The 20377-nt window shown below is 34.0% G+C and overlaps 2 protein-coding genes across 2 annotated transcripts; one reads left to right on the top strand and one right to left on the bottom strand.

The window, feature by feature from the left end:
- Positions 1-4928: 4928 nt before the first annotated feature.
- On the top strand, positions 4929-8331 carry LOC110690149. The gene is made up of 5 exons (XM_021866975.1): positions 4929-5664; positions 5751-5811; positions 6301-6711; positions 7526-7866; positions 7946-8331. Exons 1-5 carry the CDS (start codon positions 5596-5598, stop codon positions 8162-8164), a joined length of 1101 nt encoding a protein of 366 aa, XP_021722667.1. The 5' UTR covers positions 4929-5595; the 3' UTR covers positions 8165-8331.
- Positions 8332-15662: 7331 nt separating this feature from the next.
- LOC110690150 (cytochrome P450 704C1-like) lies at positions 15663-16725 on the bottom strand. Its single transcript, XM_021866976.1, has 3 exons — positions 16634-16725; positions 16231-16521; positions 15663-16148 (listed from the first exon to the last, which is right to left on the bottom strand). The coding sequence occupies exons 1-3, from the start codon at positions 16643-16645 to the stop codon at positions 15681-15683; spliced, it is 771 nt and encodes a 256-aa protein (XP_021722668.1). The 5' UTR covers positions 16646-16725; the 3' UTR covers positions 15663-15680.
- Between the last annotated feature and the right edge of the window lie 3652 nt (positions 16726-20377).

The following is a 20377-nucleotide window of genomic DNA, read 5'->3' on the forward strand; positions in this document are numbered from 1 at the left end:
TATTTGCACATTGGCACAAGAATTTTAGGGGAGATGATATGAAATTCATGTTTTGGTCTTGTGCTAAGTCATATAGTGTGGCTGATTATAATGACAACTTGGAAATATTAAGAAAGGCAGATCCTAAGGCAGCTGATGCCTTTACATCTTACAATCCTAAGGTATTGTAGGCGTCGTTCGAAGTGCGCCTACATAAAAGCATGTGTGAATATGCTCGACACTCATAGGAAGTGGGAATTGACATTACGATTAGGGACAAATAAAGTAGGGAGCCGCCAACAAGTTTGTAAGGAACTTGTAAACTGTTCACGGATCATAAAAAGGCAACCACGATAAGGGACAACGAAGGCAACAACGATTGACCCGTGAAGGTTACACCCCATTCATAATCCATGAGATTACTAACTCCATATGGTTTGGAACCACGAAAGGAGGATCGGGGATGATGGTACGAAGTGAGTCATGGAGTCACATTCGCCCGTATTGGCCTCTACTCAATTCTTATATTGAAAAACATTCCTGTGATCTCAAAGGCATAGAAACAAAATATTCAATTCGCTCCAAACTATTATTTAGCTAAATTGGTTTAAAATTAATGCACACATAATTCTAAAAATTTGGTGATCACTTCAATTAAAAATAAGATTAAAAAGGAACCTAAACCGGTTGTCCAAATCATCTTATTAGTCGTGATTTTCAATTACATATTCCCTTTAAACATGCAATATGGTGATAAAAATAAATAATAGAATCAATATTAATATAAAAACCAATTTAATCATAATTCCAACAACATAAGAAAAATCGTTAGAAAAATAATAATAATAATAAAAAGAGCATGATCCTTACTTTGAATCTGTTTGTGTGCAACTACAAAATAATAAACGAGTTAGTAAGTTCAAGGAAATAATAAAACAATAATTAAATTAAATTAAATGAAATAAGGTTGATTTTGGGGCCAAACCCTCAAACGATTCTACCTTTCTCGCCTTGGCTTAAGGACAGAACCTCGAGTGAAATATGGACTCCTTTGAGTGCTTGAAGAAGGAATTTTGAAGTGAAAAGGGTAGGCTAGTGTTTAGGTTAATAGCATAGAAGAGAGAAAATAAGAATCATAAAATTCTGGTTGCCCCGTACATCAGAAATGAGGGGGTATTTATAGGGAAAATGTGTTGAGGGAGCACACGGAACCCTAAAATAATAAAAACCCTAAAAAAGTTTCCCGTGACACGGTCAGACTGTACCGTGACACGGTTAGACAGTACCGTCAGACGGTACATATTCCCGTGACACGGTACAGTTTTGGAGTGACGCGGGAAATTTTCAGAAAAGGGAACGGAAAACGCGTTAAGGGTTTACGCGGAAAGGACACGGAACTTCCCGTGTCACGGCAGACCTCCCGTGTCACGGGAAGGGTTCCCGTGACACGGTCAGGCTATACCGTGACACGGTCAGTTCCAGTCCATTTTTCCGTCTAAATTCATTTTTAACCCTAATTTCTTTCGGCTTTTTAAGTGCCGATTGATAATTTCGGGCTTTTTCTTGACTTTTATTATTCGGGCTAAAATAAGAAAATAGTGAAATAAAAATAAATAAAATATTTGGGCCAAAAATAAATAATAAAATAAAAAGGTTTGGGCTTAAAATTAATTAACAAGCTTGGGCTAAAATTAACACTATGCTTTTACCAAATACCAAGACTAATCCATGGACCTTTCAAAAATAAAAATTTAATAAAATACGATTTTTTAAGCACTCTCGGGATTAAATACTAAACCCGACCAACAGTGGCGGTGAAAGGTTATTTATCATCGGGTTTGGTTTTGGGGAGACATTTTTAGGTGTCTACAGGTATTTTGTAGGGCCTTCCTAAAAACTGAGGTTAAGGCAGATGTGATAACTAGTAATATGGCAGAGACCTTTAATGGATATATAATCCATGCTAGGGCAAAAAATTTGCTATACATGCTTGAGGATATAAGGGCTTCTCTTATGAAGAGACTTGTGACAAAAAAAGAAGAAATGTTGAAATGGACAACATCACTCTGCCCTAGGATACAAAAGAAGTTAGAAAAGAAAAAAGAAGAGGCATCAAAGTGTGATGTTCTCCCATCAACCTCTATTTTGTTCCAAGTTAGCTACCACTTAGACACTGTTACTGTCAATTTGGATCAAAGGACATGCACATGCAGAAAATGGGATTTGACTGGGATCCCTTGTAGACATGCTGTTGCTGCCATTTTCTACTTACACGAAAATGCAGAGGATTATGTTGATTCATGTTATCATAAAGATGTGTATCTCAAAGCTTATGAGAACTCAATCCCACCCCTTGATGGTGAGAGGCACTGGCCTAGAATCCTATTTGAGATGGATCCCCCCCCCCCAATTAAAATAGGCCCTGGTAGGCCAAGAAAAAGCAGAAGAAAAATCCATTTGAAGATCCTAAAAAACCAGGAAAATTGACAAAGCATGGGATGGAAATGACTTGTAGTGGTTGCAAACAAAAGGGCCACAACAAAAGAGGATGTCCTACCAAAGAAACCCCCATACCACCTCCAACAAAAAGACCAAGGGGCAGACCTAGATCAACCCCTTCCACAACACAACAACCTGAATTGCAATCAGACTCTGGTCATTATGCAGCTACTGCAGAACCTTCAAGGTTAGGTAGAGGTGGTAGGGTGGTCACCAGGGGAAGAGGTAGCAACATGGGAGGAGTTACCAATAGGGGAGGTGCAAACAGGGGAAGAGGTGCCACAACAAACACAAGGGGTAGAGGTGGCAGAGGGGATAACATGAACATGGGAGCAGAAACTTCACCTTCATCAGGCACAGGTTCTAGAGGAACAGGAAGGGGAGGCAGAGGTTCTAGGGGAAGAGGAAGGGGAGGCAGAGGGAGAGCTTACATCCCTCAAGGCTTTGGTGTTCTGATCTCAGATGATGGGGCTACAATGAACAATGTAAGTGTACCATCAATTGTGTTATTTTTTTTTTAAACTCATGCAACCATGTAACTCCTGCCACTTCTATTTTGCAGCCTCCAGGATCAATTGCGCCTCAAATGCTTAGTGACAGCACCATTAATTGCTCCTACAATTTCAGTCAGTCATCAACATCAAAGCCTTGATCAGCCAGATGAAATTGCTTTCTAATTAGTTTAGTTTGGTGTGAACAATCCTAGGGTTATATTTTGATAAGACATATGTAAACTTCAACAATGCTAAATGTATTTTGCTAAATGTACTAGTTCATCTTTGTGGTGTATTTTCCTTAAAACACATGTTTTGTTTTATCAGTTTAATGTTACTTTCACTTATGTCCATTTGTGTTGTTAATTACTTTACCATATTTATCCCACATATGTGCTCAATTATTAGTAACAATTCCATCAGATTTAGAACCAAAATCAACATTTATTTATGGTGCAAATTTTAACATTACATCACTTCATACTAGCACCTACTAATTACACCATCATCTAGCCTAAAACTACTACTAATGCTGATGCTTAACACCTTAACTTTAACTAAAACAACCTCCTTCAACCCCAAAAGTCTAACTTAAGCCAAACAAGACTAACCTTGGCAACATGCCAAAAACAGAGAAACATCCACTTTCCTAATTAAGACAACAACAATCCAAAATAAAACATCACCATCCCCACCAACACACTACAACATAATTACTTCATAAACAAAACAAGACTGAAAAACGCCCATGAGAAAATCAGAGTCAGCATCAATTTCTTGTCCTTGTTGTTCTCCTTCAGTGCAAACATGGTCTCTGTTGTTGCAATCCCCATCTCTTCAACTTCATTGACCAATTTCTCCTTCTTGGCCTTCAACCTTCTGATCTTCTCCTTCAATTCATCCTTCTCCATCTCAAGCTCAGCAATTTGGGTATCCCTCTCCATGACAATGGTTTGAAGCTCTCGCACATCATCAACTTCATCCACCCACTTGAAGAATCCACATGTCCTCTGTTCCTAAAATTTTAAAATTAATAAGCCACTCAAATTAAGGAAACACACAAACTTAACACAATAACAGAATTACTTACCGGCCAATAAGAGCACCCATAAAAACGCTTGCCTTTGGTAGGACCATCATACTTCACCATCCTAAGTGGCGCCACTTCATTGTGGTAGCAAACCACCTGGTGAGGGAAGGGGGATAGCCTTGAACGTGACCTTGAAGTGGAAGAACCAGAAGCATGACTTGCCATTGCAGAAGAAACAAAGAAATTGAGAGTAAGAAGAGTAATGGGGGAGGTGGGTTTTTAAAGAGGATGACACAGAGTAAGAAGAGTAATGGTGATTAATTACTCTCCAACGGTCAACAGTATAAAAGAGGGCAAGGTGACTGGAAGAAGAAAGGAGAAACTCCATTTACCGTTCATTTAATGAATTGGGCTTGTTTTAAGAAAATACATGACAAAGGTTGGCCTGTTCCTAGATTTCGAAAAGTTGGGCTTCTTTTGAGCAGACAGAGCAAAGGTGGGATTATTAGATTCAATTTTTCCTTATTTTTATTATTATTAAAAATTAATAATTAGTATTATCTTTAAATATTAGTTATTATCTATAAATATTAATTTTTATTAAAAAAATCAATTATTATTATAATAATTAATAATATTAATTATATGTATTATTATTACTATTATTATCATTATTATATTTACTATTATTATTACTATTACTGTTATTATTATTATTATTAAATATTATTATAATTATTAATATTATTATTATTAAAATATTAATTATTAATTATTATTATTAAATATTAATTTTTAATAATAATATTATTATTAAAAATTATTTATCATTATTATTAATAAATATTAATTGTTTATTATTATTATTATTAAATTATTATTATTATTATTATTATTATTATTATTATTATTATTTTTAAGCAGGGCAGGGCAGACCAGAGCAGAGCAAATTTCAGCAGAGCAGATTTCAACAGAATATAGCAGAGCAGCTCTAAAGAACGAGGCCTTAGGGTAGTTCTGGATAAAATTTCCCCTCATCTATTAACGATTGAATTCAAATACTCCCTCCATGTTTTAATAAGTGTTACACTTATCAAATCCGGCCGTATTTTAATAAGTGTTATATTTCCTTTCTTGGCAAAAAGCTACATTAAAATATTATATATCTTTCCTCTCATGGTCCCCACTACTACTTTTTATATTATATCTTTTCTCTCACATTCATTTCTTTTCAATAAATTATTAACCCCACTATCTTTCTTTTACAATTTTTAATACCCCAAATACCCCACTTATCTCTTATTTTATTTAGGTCAATTAAATTGTCTAAAACAATGTGTCGATTAAAATATAACACTTAAAAAATGGGAATAAATGTTTTGAGACTGGGCTTAATCCATATTTTGACCCAACCCCGCCTTGCATCAAATTTTTAAAGCCCAACATAGTTCAGGAATTAAACAAGACAACATCCTTTTCACTGTTAACTTTATCTCAAACTCACAGCACTTACTAGAAATGTTAAACCCTTCTTCAACTGCCTAAAACCCTACCCAATTTTTTTAAAAAAAAATAAATAAATAAATTCAATCAATGGGTTCGCAATCCATTTGTTGTTCTTTTGGATCCCCGACGATTCCTCATCCTCACTCTGTAAAAAATGTAATATTTTTTTCAAATTTGGTTGAAAATTGTTCAATTTCATGGAAATTTTTGTTACTAATTCTATTATTTTCTGGGTTTGATAGGTTCGTTCGACCGTGATTAATGCAGGGCACCGGAATATCCAGTTTAATAATCTTGCTAAATGTAAGTATAAGTATATTTGTTGTTCTAATGATTCACTTTATTGCTCATTTGATATTTTGATTAAATATAGGCTGAAATTGTTCTGAACTTTGTTGCTTAATTTAGTTTTCTGGGGTCTTATTATGGTGTAATTTGATTACTTTCTTCAGCATTTGCAATCTCTAATTAGAAATGGGGTTGTAATGTTCTAATGTTGTGTTGATTTTGCTTTAATAATTCATTTAATTGGCCATTTGATCATATATTGGCTAAAATTGTTCTGAATTTTCTTGCTAATTTAGTTTTCTGGGGTCTAATTATGGTTTTCTTCAGCATATGCGATCTCTAATTCGTACTGGGGATATAATGTTGTGTTAATTTTTGCTTTGATAATAATAGTAATTCATTTTATTGCCCATTTGATTAGATATACGTAGTAGGCAAAAATTGTTATGAGCTTTCTTGCTTGATTCAGTTTTTTGATGTCTAATTGTGGTTTGAATTCTTCAGCATATGCAATTTCTAATTTGAAATGGGGAGTTAAGGTATCTCTGTTGCCAAAAGTAAAGGAAGTGTCTAAAATATATGCATTACACTCTGATTCGAATGACATATTGGAAGTTCCTTCAAAGAGTAATGCTGATATTCCTGAGGTGCATTCTGATTTGCCTGCGAAATCAAAACTTTCTTCTAAGTATGCTAGTGTTGAACCGTTTGGAGGGAAATCGGGTTCAGTTTCGTTTTATGGGGTGACTCACCATGCTATTGAAGAGAGCAAGCTGTCTTCATCTCCATTTAAGGATGATGGTGGTTCTGTGATTTGGATTCTTGCACCACTTGTTCTGATACTATCTTTGATACTCCCTCCAATAATATTATCTAATGCATTTGATGGTGTTTTCAAGAATGAGGCTCTTGCAGGTAACTTTCTCATGCTATTTGTTCTTGAGTAGGTTGATATATTTGATTTCTAGTATTCTAGTGCTTGTTTCATTTTGTCCATATGCCAATAATAATTTATTTGGGAACTATTGGCAGGAATTGAAATGTATGTATTCACGAGTGCTAGCACAACACCCACATAAGATTCTAAAATTTGAGCTTGCAGGACTGAACTATTGCACAGATTAGTGCAAGCACGACACTCACATAAATGTCTAAAATTAGAGTTTGCAGGACATAACAGTTGTAGTCTGCAGATTTGTATTAGTATCTTACGGCTCTTTCTTATTACTAAATATTATTGCAAACTGCAAAGGTTTAATTTGATAGAAGTTAATGCAGGGCTGTTGACAAATTTAAGCTCACTCTTTAGAGATAGCTCTTTTCCTTAAATACTTCACCGAACAATATGCTTAAACCAATGTGTCATGTTTGTGTTAGTTGGAGATTTTGCAGGATCTTCATTAAGCTTTCTACTCTCCTTTTCCCAAAGATCTTAAGTTACATTTTGTTGTCAAACATTGCAGTGTTTATCCAGAATAGTTCATCTGCTTGTTTCTAGAGCAAATTTTTTTTTTTTTTTTGTCAATTGAAATGGTCCTTAGTTGTCATGATAATTGACGAGAGACTCTTCTATCACGAATCATTATAGTAATATAGAAATTAATGATCATTAGTTCACGAAAGGAGTTCTTTTTCAGTCGACCCGGCAGAATTCAATTATTCATATATGGTTTGTGTACTAAGTTCACATAGTTGTACACTAATCGCGATCTACTATGGCACACAACAGAGATTGCTGGTATCCTTTCTAGTGAAGCTGTGTTCTATTCTGGTATTGCAATCTTCCTTCTAATAACTGATCGCATCCAAAGGCCATATCTTCAATTTAGTGCAAAACGATGGAGCCTCATAACTGGTCTGAAGGGACACCTATCAACTTCTTTTTTTGCCATGGGCCTGAAGGTAATTGCTCCTATAGCGGTAACTTACACCACATGGCCAGTGATTGGCATGAATGCTATTGTTGCAGTGACTCCCTTGCTAGTTGGTTATCTGGGTCAGTATGCACTTGAGGCTTTTATTGATAAACGAGGATCGGCCTGTTGGCCTTTAGTTCCGATTATCTTTGAGGTATCTGTTTGCTTCAATTAATTCTCATTTTTTCTTATCTTACCTATATTTCCCTAATGGTTGTGACTTTTCTTGGCAGATTTATAGGTTCTATCAACTAACTAGAGCTATAACTTATGTTGAGGGTTTGAGATTTATGATGAGTGGGGTTGAGGCTACCCAAGAAGTGGTAGAGAGAAGCGGAGCTTTAGCAGCAGTGTCTGTAACCTTCTATTTTGTTGCTCTGGTCTGTCTATGGTCGTTATTAACATTTCTCTTGAGACTCTTTCCTTCAAGACCAGTCTCTGAAAAGTACTGATCTTATGCTGTATATGCGACCTTTTTTTTTCTTTTTTTTTTTTTTTCCCATTCCAAAATTCATAAGCAAAATTTAGGAACTTTCAGTTGATGTACATCACTGTCTAGGCAATATGTTGTAAATGTCTTTGAATTTACAGTAGAAAATTGTGTGGCATTGGGTCGTCATTTAAGTTGGAGGTTTTTTGTATCTGGAATCTCACATATTGCGTTCTATTCTCCCCTGCCTTCATCTGCTGGTAGTTTTACAGAATTTTATAGATGGGATGGGTTGGGTCGGTTATTGGCCAAGCCCATAGGCCTTAGGGGTTGTATAGGCCCAGCCCATCAACAAAGGTTGGGCTCAAAATTTGAGCTTTCACTCTTTCATTGAAGCTGAGCTTGAAAAGGCATGAATTGATTTATGTGAACAAAGCCAGCTAGTCAAAAGATAGAATAGCTTTTATTTAATTATATATCTCTAGACTCTAGTGTATGTAGCTCTACCTACACTCCCTCTGAAACAATGGGTTTAGCCTCCTTATTAACCCAGTATCTAAACCCATCAAAATGACACGCTTCATAAAACCATCGAGATCGCTCATCGACAATGAGATTTCTAGCAAGTAATGATCTACCTATTGAACACTCCCCAAACTACCTCCATGGTTCTGCATTCCAAAACCTCCAACACTAAAGTTGCCGTCGGCGACGATGGCGGAGATGAATAATCGATTAATCGTCTATGTGACTTAGAAGTGTGTGATTTGTTCTTCTACTAGTAATTTCCATGGAAATTCAATCAACAAAAATTTCATTGAATAAATTTCCCATCAATATTTGTCCCTCTTAAATTTTTCAGTCTCTAATTCTGCTTTCTCTTTCTAATTGACAGTTATCATAAGCATAGTTGCTTTCTTTTTCTTTCCCAAGTCAAAAAAATTTATTAAAGTATTATTTTTATTTTAACTTTATTAATGATTTTCATATTGATAAATGTTCATTTCCATATTGATACAAGATCACTTTATTTTATATATATTTATTGCGATATTGATATATACATGGTGTATGTTTTGTTTTCGTATTAATAAATGTTCATTTTCATATTGATAAATGTTCATTTTTATTTTGATAAGTTTATTATTTCAATTTTGATAGACATTCATTCACGTTTTGTAAATAATGTGTATTGATTGTTACAAATACGTACCCTTTTTTATGGACAGTATGGAGTAGTAGGTAATTAAGTATATGTAGTACTTACTATTTAGCCTGCATGTATCATTTGTATGTCACACCTAAGATAAAAGTATATTTTATGCAAGCAGTAAGATACTAAAAACATTGAGTAGAGCTTTATATGTTTAACCACATATATTTTTTTAATGCTCATTAATTTTATGCCATGTTCATTATCATTCCATTATAAGTTCATTTATATGTGAGTAGATGCTCATTTACATATTATGTTGATCACGTCAGTTTCTATACTCTTTTAGGTTCATTTTTATGTATATATTGTTTTTTTTTAATAATTTTTCATGTGTTATTTTTCCTATCATATATATATATATATATATATATATATATATATATATATAGCGTCTAATGTTCATATTTATTATATTTAAACTACTTATAAATAAATTTGATGTTCTTATCAAAGTCTTTTGTTCATTCTCATGTAAATACATAGTCAGGATATTAATAGATGTATATTTCGATTTTTTAGTAGATGTTTATACATGTAGTATTGCAATTGTTCAATCCCATAATTTAAAAGCACGGTTAAGACATTTGTTAATTTTCTTTTTAATTTCAGGATATTTTAATAAATGTTCATTCTTGTATTGAAATAAGCTCATCTAGAAATGGATGCATGTTCATTGTCATATTTATACACGTACATCAAGTTATGAATATATTGACAATATAGTTAAATCAATAGCTACAAGAGAACAAACTCATATTGCACAACCTATAGTGTTTACTTGATGAACTACAATACATTCTTTTTGTTGAATGTTCATTTTCATTTTGATAAATGTTTATTTATATATAAGTATATGATCGTTATTCGCATATTAATAGACGATCATTAGATTTTTGATAAATGTCCACACTTTTTCCATCTTCGGTCTTTATATATTTTCTACATATTTAATAAGGAATTTCAAAAACAATTTGATTTTCTATAGCTTTACATGAAAATGATAAAAAAAATGTTCATTTATATATTATTTGATGTTCATTTTCATATGTATAAATATTATATACTTCATATCTCCACAAAATTTTAATATATGTTTATTTTTCACATAAGCTTCAATAATTATCCTCAAATTCCTTTAATAATACAAAAAAGATAACTTTTATAAATTTTTTATCATCTATGAAAATAAGTAAATGTTCTATCAAACCATAATTAAATGTTCAATTACAAAATATTGTATGTTCATTTATGTTTGTCTTTCATTCATGAACAAATTCATTATACAGTACGGTACAGTGTTTATGGTATCTTTTCTTGAGCTTTAGTCTTCATAATTTTCTCTCTCTTTCTTAATACTCTACAATCCTCTAAGCTTCATTTTTCATCTTTTTCTTCTCCTTCTCTATTACTTTCATATTTGGCATCAACTACAAAGTAAATTAAAAATTGGAACAATAAGTAATCGACAACTTTAGTTGCGTCGTCATCGCCTCCACCACGACAGTAAACTAGCATATATAATTCCAGATCTTCATCCCACAAAAAAAATTAGGAAATATTGGATCAAATTATTTTTATAATTTTTGTGTTAGTTTCTTGATATGGCTTGGCTGTTTGATTAAGCTAGTTATTTGCTTGTTGAACTAATTGATCGTAAGTTACGACAATCAATTTTTGATTAAATCAATACACAATAATCTCTGCAATTCATAAATATATTTAAAGCATGCAAATGTAGCGATTCTACCAAAAGTTATTTTGTGATCGACGGAGAAGAGAGATCAACAAAGATGTAAGATGGAGATCAAGTTAGATTGTCCTGTAGTTTGAAGGTGAAAGAAATTAAAAACAATAGTGATGCGGCGTTGTTTGCAAGGGGGTGCAGGGATTTCATCCTAGACTAGAGTCTAGGTAAAAATTTGTAGCTTTTATTAAAGCAGAAATCTCTAGTAAAATATTTACTACGTACAAACATACCACTTGATAACTTGTATTTGAATTTTTCTACGTTATAACCCTCTGACTTTCTATTTTTTTACGATATACCCCCTCTTTTGAGAAATCCTCACTATAATCCCAAAATACATTTAATTTTTATACGGTAACATTGTTGTTATCCGCCGTAAACAAATTCTGTTAGTGGGGCTCACTCTCCACTTAATAATTATTTTTTATCGATTTGCATATTGAAAAATGTTCCATTAAAGGTATTGGGGGCTATTTTTGATCTTAAAGATCCAAATTGAGCTTAGATTTGGTAAAAAAAATAACGTAAATGCCTCCTTTTGTGTATTAATACGTAAACACGTAAATCGAGACATTTTTTTAATAAGAAGAAAGAGGTGTTTATGTTTTTTTTTCCAAAATTTGAGCTCAAATTGGTCCCATAAGAGCCAAAGTATCTAAGGGAACAATTTCTAATGCGCAAATCGATAAAAAATTATTATCAAGTGGAGAGTGGGTCCCACTAACGGAATTTGTTAACGGTCAGATAACGACAAGGTTATCATATAGAAAATAAATGTCTTTTGGGGTTATTGTGTAGGTTTCTAAAAAATGAGGCACATCGTAGAAAAAGGAAATTTAGAGGTTACTACGTAGAAAAAACCCTTGTATTTTCTCAAACTAGGGGGGCCAACGCGCGTGATGCATGCGAAATGGCTAGCCCTTAGAGGAAAGTTATATTAGCTTGTTTTTAAACTCTTCACAATAAGACATATTTTATTTTTTCTTAAAAAAAAACAGTTATGCCACTCTTTTAGGGGATATCATGATATCTCTTCCTCTTTCCTTCCCTCTCCCCCATATGTATAACTTTGTCCATTTGTCCAAATACACTATATTGACCATCGAAAGACCAACCAAAACCTCATGTACTAAAATTCATTCAAATCCCAGCTTAGGTAATGTGTGCTATCAGAAATTTTTTCTAACTTCATATCTAATATACAATGACAATAAAGCACTACAAGAAAGAGCTAAATAAGATGGAATTGGAGATAGCCATTGCAAATTCAAGCATCTCTACTATAAGTTTCAGTGATAAGATAATTCATATGTTTCAAAGTATTTCATGTAGAAAATTCAATCTTGAGAAATGCAAAGGATAAGTATAGGGTAGACACAATCAATAGTTTCCTAACAAAAACATGCTCTAATGAAAAAAAGTAAATCATCAGATGCTCCAAGAGAAAATTAAATGGGCATTCACTATATAAAACCAACTCTATAGGTTTATTACATGAACCTAGCTTGTCATAAAACACTTAAAATGGATAGCAGAACACATAAGAAAGTTGAGTGACCAACCTTGTATTGGAAGGCTTAGTTTCTTCCTCCTTTAAACACTCCTCATCTTCCTCTTCTTCAGTAACCTTTGATGCATGGCGACCCCTAAAATCAGCATACAAAAACATATAGAGGCAGATTGATAAATTTGGAAAATATCATATGCCACACAATAAAGGAACAGAACAATTTTCTAAATAGATGATGCTCAAAACTTACATAAAGATGATGTAATCACTATACAATATGGACTGCAAATCAAGCAAGTAAACACTTGCCTAATTGCCTTTACCCATCAAGGTTCTATAGAACAAGAGTCAATTCACCTATACCACTATCCTAAATCGACCAGATAACAAAGATAATATTGAGAAACACAATTACCCATTTCGTTTAAGCACAATTACCTTTTAGCTTACAATAAGAATACCTTTACCGTTATTGCTCGGAAACTCACATCAAGATACACATGATACACTATGAATGCAATGAAATGCTCATGACAAATCAAGTAAAACAACATTTGTCTTTACAAGTCAGGACTTGAAGGAACACTCTAAATGAATCTATATTAGGTAATTTATCAATTCCCTTTCCCCAATTGAAAACGCAAATCTTGAGGAGCACAAGTACCATTTTTGTTGAAGCAGACTTACCTTTAACTTATAATGGGCATACTTTTCCCATTTATGACCAGACAATCACATTATGGTGACCTAAACAAAGTATAGTATGGAGTGCAAAATTCTCATAAGAAACTAAGTTAACCATATTCTTTACCCTTCCAAGTTCAATACTTGATGCAATATGCTACACAGTGTAGGGGCAATTCACCCAAAATTGACTAAATAACTAAACAAATTATGAGGACACACAATTACCTTTTTTTTTTTAAGAACAATTACCTTATAGGTAACTTGATAAGCATAGTTCTCCCATTTACTGGCATAACTATATGACCAACATTTATTTTCTAAGTAAACAACCCTCCACAAGAATATAAAATCACTTCTGTCCACATTTGAAGCCAAAAGACATCATATATTATAAAAGGGAGAAAAACATTGCAATGTAAGGTTTCCAGACATTCAACATATACAAAAGTGATAATGTAATACTACCTTTTAGAAGACCAAGAATTCATTGAAGCCATGCATCTCCCTCTCAGATTGTTAAGCCTCTCAATCGCATACATTTGCGAACAAAAATACACATACATACATTGATACATATATTAGCATCATGTGTTCCATATCATCAACTTTCAATACCGAATCTATCAGATATACCTCTTTAATAGAGACCATCAAGAGAGGATATATGAACCTAGATTCGGTCAGGAGAGGATATATGAGCCAGGTTTCATGTCAATTGAGACCTGGCTCGTTTTCATCATAACTCTAGCCGACATCAGACTTCACAATTACATATATTTCTAATCCTATACTGCACACATGTATGATATAGAGAAAATACCTCAACTTAATCTCAATTGACATGAAAGATGTGCTAAACAGTAAAGACATATGTGTGATTGAAAGAAATCTAGAAACATAATCTTGAATTTACGAAAATCAATTACAATTTAAAAGTTCAATTTAGAGGACAATTCAGGGAAAATTATATAGGATAAAAAAGAAATTCAAAAATTCGAATAAAGAAGTATGAGATTAATGACAAAGAAATTAACGAAATAGAACAAAGTAGATTAAAATTTAACACAAATTTCAACCAATTTTATTATAATTAGGGAGAAGAAAACTTCTAGTCAAGGTGAGAAAGAATTCTGATTAGATGCAAGCACCATCAGGAAGGTGGAAAGGCAAAAGCAAAACAATCCTAAATTGATTATACTGACAAGTGACAATTGTTCAAGAATAAAGGAGGAGAGGAGAGAAATAAAGGAGGAAGAAGAGAAAAGGGCGCAGGAAGAAAGATAAAAAGCGTTGAATTAGATCAAGAATACGCTTAATGACAAACAAGCAGTAAACATTAATAGGAGTATATGGGTAAATAAATATTTTGAGGGGTGTATATGCCTAGGGGTGTACAAAAACTGGACCGGACCTGAAACCGGACCTGAACCGACCTGATCCGGACCGGACCTGACCCGGACCTGTTGATTCAGGTCCGGTCCCGGTCCTTAAAAATCAAGGTTCCCGGTTCCGGTCCGGACCCGGTCTAAACCCGGGGTTTTCAGGTCCGGACCTGAAACCCGGAAAAATTGTTTTTTTTTTTAAAAAAAAAAAAAAAAAAAAAAAAAAAAAAAAAATTAAAATAATGCTGCTGCTTCCTGCTTGACAGCTTGAGGCCTTGAGTGACGCTTGAATTCTCTTTCATTTCATTCTAACCCTAACAAACACAGGCTGTCTCCACTCTCCCCCTCTCCCTCACGCAGACACGCAGTCACGCAAGTCTCAGCCGAGTCAGCCCAACGCGGCAACGCCCACCGCCGACACCTCCTGCCTTCCTCACTCTCTCAGGCGAAGCCCAGGCGCCCACCGACCACCGCATGAGACAGCTACTGCGCGATTTTCCATTTCTCCGGTAAGTTTTTTTTTTTTTAATGTAAATCTAAATTATCTAATTATGTTTGGGTATTTTGTATTCGAAATAATGAATTAAGTGTTAGAATTTATATGTTTATTCATGTTTCAATTGCTTATAATGATTATTTGATGTTTGCATGTTGAATTTCTTTTTTTTACTTCAATGTTTTCGAATTTATGTTTTTTCTTTTTTGGTTTATTTTCGAATTTCTTTCGAATTTATGTTTTTTTTTTGGTTTTTTTTAGTTTAAAGTTTAGGGTTTAATGTTTAGAATTGATAACAAGTATGGTTTATCTTCGAATTTATTTATTTTTATGTTTTGGTAATGGGATTGTAGCAGAGGACAATTAGTTTTTCATCATGATTGCATTGTTTATTTTTGTCAAGTACCTGAATTTCTTAGACTCCTTTTGGTTGGACTTTGAAATTAGAGAAAATGCAATTATTTTGATTTCAAAATTAGAAATTGAGAGAAAGGTAGAAATTAGCTTGGTTGATATATGATAAGTTGGAATGTGCCTCTGAAATTGACATAAACTTCAGCAAGTAACGTGTAACACAAAAGAGAAAAATAAAAAGGAAGAGAACAAACAATGAGATTATGAGAGCAATGAAATTTTCTGACTGGAACTGCTGGATAGAGTCTGAGAGTTTCTGTCAATGCAGCATGTAAATACTGCATTCTTTCAAGTGATTCTTCTGTCAAACTAGCAGCAAGTTCTGAAAATTTTCCAACTCCTTCCATTTTCGTAATTTTCCTTACTTCTTCAGCAACCTTTTCCTGTATATTCTGGTGTTTACAAAGCATGTAAACAAACCATGAAAGTGTAACTGCTGTTGTGTCTTTACCCGCAATTACAAAGCTCAAGATTATATCTCTCAGATACTTCAAATCAGTGTCGCTCTGCTCCAGGAACCTTGACAAGATATCATCCTTTTTCATCTGCATTTCCTACAAATTCACACAGAAAGAATGCATTAATCTCCTCAGTAAACCGATATGATTACAGACTTCTAAGTTATGATTCACTTACTGAGACATTGCTTTGTGAACTTTTCATTAGTTCCACTTTGTTACTGATTAATTTGTAAACAAAATCATCAACAGTTTTGACACTTCTCTTAAGTTTAGCCTCTGCGCCAATGTTGAGAAATTTCTTGATAGGCCAAAAGATGTCTACATATCGTAACATGGTTGAAGCACTAGCATCATCAAAAGCCTGGCCAAATTTCTTCCCTTCTTCATTTGAGCCACACATACTGTCTAGATCAACTCCAAATGCAACTTTGAAAATAGAATCTAACGTTGACTTCATAAACAAGTCCTATAGAAAGCCATTTCAAGTTAGTTCGTTACTCCAAAGTCTCCAAAAGTACATAGCTCATCTTATCAGTAAAACACTTTTGTCCAATACAACCAGTAAAACACCATCTTACCTGAATATCCATAATTTGGGTGGAGTGTCACGGAAGGCGGCTAGGGGTGGGGCTGCCAATGAAGCTGGTTGTGTACTTGTGTTGTGTTGTGTGGGCAGTGGTGGATCTGGGTATTGACATAAATTTCAGAAAGTTGGTTGTGTTGTGTTGTGTGGGCAATGCCTCTCTCATTTTTTTCTTAACATAAATTTCAGAAAGTTGAAAGTATTTCTAATGTGTATTGATATTTCTAATGTGTATATATGGACACTTTTTAAGCTAACTTATACTTTAAAATTTGTGTTTATTCCTGCTAGGCTGCTAAAAGTATGGACTCAGATTATTAAGATTAAATAAGTTGGCTAACCTGTGTGTAGTTCAGGGGTTCTTATTTTTGTTTTTATTCTTGCAGGGAGTGAAGGAAGTCAAGGAACCACGGATTCTTATTCTTGCAATGTAAGTTGCTCTTAAATTTTTTTTATAAAATGGTATGTGTATATAATTGTTACTTTAAAATTACTTATATTGTATATAATTATATTGTAGATGGAGAGCTCTCAATCCAAACGGTCTGCTTCTTTTTCTGAACAAACGTCACAACCACTTTCTGAAAAGGATATGGAAGAATTGCAATCTACTTTGCCTCCTGATAAGAAGCTAAAAGCGGGGCGGGAATATATATGGAACAGAAAAAGTAAGAGGAAAGCTGAGTATTGGAAATATTACTTAGAGTACGTCGAGAATGGAAAACTACGAGCTGAATGTAAGTTCTGTCCTAAAACTTTTGCTGCTGATGGTAATCTTAATGGTTCAAAAAATGTTAAAAACCATGCAGAATCATGTCTCGGTAATCCTATTAATATAGAAAAAGAAAAGGGCAAAGAAAAGCAAACTAAATTGTATTTTGATCAAGAACATGAGAGTAGTGAATTAAAGTGTGGGAGTAGGATTATTAACTTGAATGATGTTAGAGAGGCATTGATTCACATGATTATTGTTGATGAGTTACCATTTAAGCATGTGGAAAAATCCGGTTTTAGGCACTTTGTGCAAGTTGCATGTCCACAATTTCACATTCCATCTCGTGTTACCATTGCTCGTGATTGTTTAAAGTTGTATTATAGTGAAAAAGAGAAATTGAGAGAAATGTTTAAGACATGTCAAAGAATTTCTGTGACCACTGATACTTGGACTTCAATACAAAGAATTAATTATATGTGTCTTACAGCTCATTTCATTGATAATGACTGGAAATTGAATAAAAAGATCATAAATTTTTGTCCAATTTCTAGTCATAAAGGAGAGGCTATTGGAAAAGCAGTTGAGGCATGTTTAGAGTATTGGGGTATTGATGATAAACTTTTTACTGTCACTGTTGATAATGCTTCTTCAAATGATGTTGCTTGTGCACACTTGAGTAGAATGGTTAGAAGAACAGGATGTATAAATGATGGAAAAAATCTCCATGTTAGATGCATTGCTCATATCATTAATTTAATTGTGTGGGATGGTATTAGAGAACATGGTGTGTGCATTGATAGAGTTAGAAATGCTGTGAAATATGTTAAGAATTCCCCTGCAAGAATACTTAGATTCAAAGATCTTGTGCAAAAAGCAAACATAGATTCAAAATCTTCTTTATCCTTTGATGTCCCCACTCGTTGGAACTCCACATACATAATGTTGGAAACGGCTTTGAAGTTTCGACGTGTTTTTAGTGGGTTATCTCTTCCTGATGGAGAGGATTTGAATGACAATGAAAGGCCTCCCGAACCCGAAGATTGGGAAAAAGTGGAGAGGTTGGTTTTGTTTCTAGGGGGGTTTTATCTGTTAACTAAACGAATTTCTGGTTCCCATTATGTGACAGCTAATAAAGGTTTAGGAGAAATTGCTTCTATGTATGATATGTTGAATAATTGGGAACAAAGTGAGGACTTGAATTTTCAAGCCATGGCCATTGCAATGAAAAAAAAGTTTGATAAGTATTGGGGGGATGTGGATAAGATGAATAAGTTCATTTATGTTGCTCTTCTTCTCGACCCTCACTCTAAGATGGTCATTGTTGAATTGACACTAACGGATATGCATGGACCGGAAAAGGGTACAAAACTTGCTAATGATGTGAAGGAGTTCGCTTACTCTTTATTTGAGGAATATAGAAAAATGTATGCTACTTCTAATATTCCAGATTGTGGAGATAATATGTCAATGGATATTGATAATAGTAAAGGAGTGGGTTCCGATTATGTGAGGAAACTAAAAGAAAGAGCAAAACGATTGAAGGGGACAAGTGGGTATGCGATAAGTGAGTTGGATAGGTACTTAAATGATCAATTAGGGCCGGAGGAGGAAGAACAAGATGCATTGACATGGTGGGGTAAGAATGGTCAGCGTTATGTGATTCTTAATCGCATGGCACGTGACATACTAGCCATCCCATTGTCGACCGTTGCATCGGAATCTGCTTTTAGTACGGGAGGTCGTACTCTAGATCCATTTCGGAGTTCTTTAACTCCTAAGGTAATGCATCGTTATCTTTTTATTTTATAAAATCAAGTTTGTTTATATCTTAATATGACTTTGTTTATACATATTTGTGTAATATTTTTGTATTGAAGATGGTTCAAGCGTTACTTTGCACACAAGATTGGCTTAGAGCTAAGGAAGTGCCAATTGTTGATGTGGAAGAAAATTTGAAAGAGTTAGAGGAAATAGAGAAAGGTAGTAATAATTTTATGTATTTGAAATTTTGTTACACCAAATTTATTATTTCATTGTTATCAATCATTAATATATTCTATATTGTATTTTATTTAGAGGTGCAACGTGGTGAATCTAACGATGTAGACGATGAAGTTGTTTTCGTGGACTCATTAGTGTGAATCACGCGATCAAAGGGAAAACAACTCGTTGGAGAATTTATGTATTCCTAGACTCCTAGTACTTGAGAGTTGAGAGTTGAGACTTAAGAGAATTTATGTAATTTTATGAGTTTTCGTGGACTTATTTGTATTTTCGGTGGACTCATTTGTATTTTTGGTGTTTGAGAATCGGGACTTTATAGACTTTATGTAGTTTTGTAATTGATAATTTTGGTTTGTATGTAATTATTAAATTATGCAACAGGTCTAAAAATCACAAAACAGGTCCATATGCAGGTCCATATGCAGGTCCAACAGGTTTTGTATTAAAAAAAAAAAAAAAACGAAAAAGACACAAAACAGGTCCATTCAGGTCCAAACCCGGACCGGACCTGATTTTTCAGGTCTGGCCCGGAACCGGACCTGTTAATTCAGGTCCGGTCCCCGGTCCTCATAATTACCCAATTCAGGTCCCCGGTCCAAACAGGTCCGGTCCAGGTCCGGTCCGGTTTTGGACCGGTGTACACCCCTATATATGCCTCCCTCTTCTCTCTTCTCTCTCCTCTCTTTAGGGTTTTAATTTTCTTGGCCGTTTAGGTCGGAAATAGTCTAATTTTCGTTTTCTTCGGGAATTAGACTATTTCCGACCCTTTTCTTCAATTTAATTTGCTTTTTTGTTATTTGATTTATTTTGCTTTGTTTTGTTCTCTCCGTTTGTGAGAGTCTGTCCCAATTTTTTTGGATTTTTCCCAATTTTTTGGGATTTTGATTCTCATCTATGGATGAGAATTTTATTTTTAGGGTTTTAATAATAATTAAGAAGGTGATTTGGATTCATATGGGTTTAGGGTTCGTCGTCAACTCTACGATCAAAACATCAGCGCAGATTGCGAAGGTCTCTACT

Source organism: Chenopodium quinoa, unplaced genomic scaffold (assembly GCF_001683475.1).
Source record: "Chenopodium quinoa cultivar QQ74 unplaced genomic scaffold, ASM168347v1, whole genome shotgun sequence".
Lineage (NCBI taxonomy): Eukaryota > Viridiplantae > Streptophyta > Magnoliopsida > Caryophyllales > Amaranthaceae > Chenopodium > Chenopodium quinoa.

Bases quoted from the DNA above. Each gene is read 5' to 3' on its own strand.
- LOC110690149 (XM_021866975.1), top strand. From the start codon at position 5,596: ATGGGTTCGCAATCCATTTGTTGTTCTTTTGGATCCCCGACGATTCCT. The intron at 5,665-5,750 runs GTAATATTTTTT...TGGGTTTGATAG, and splicing joins ATCCTCACTCTGTAAAAAAT to GTTCGTTCGACCGTGATTAA. The intron at 7,867-7,945 runs GTATCTGTTTGC...TTTTCTTGGCAG, and splicing joins TAGTTCCGATTATCTTTGAG to ATTTATAGGTTCTATCAACT.
- LOC110690150 (XM_021866976.1), bottom strand. The intron at 16,149-16,230 runs GTAAGTGAATCA...GTGAATTTGTAG, and splicing joins GTTCACAAAGCAATGTCTCA to GAAATGCAGATGAAAAAGGA.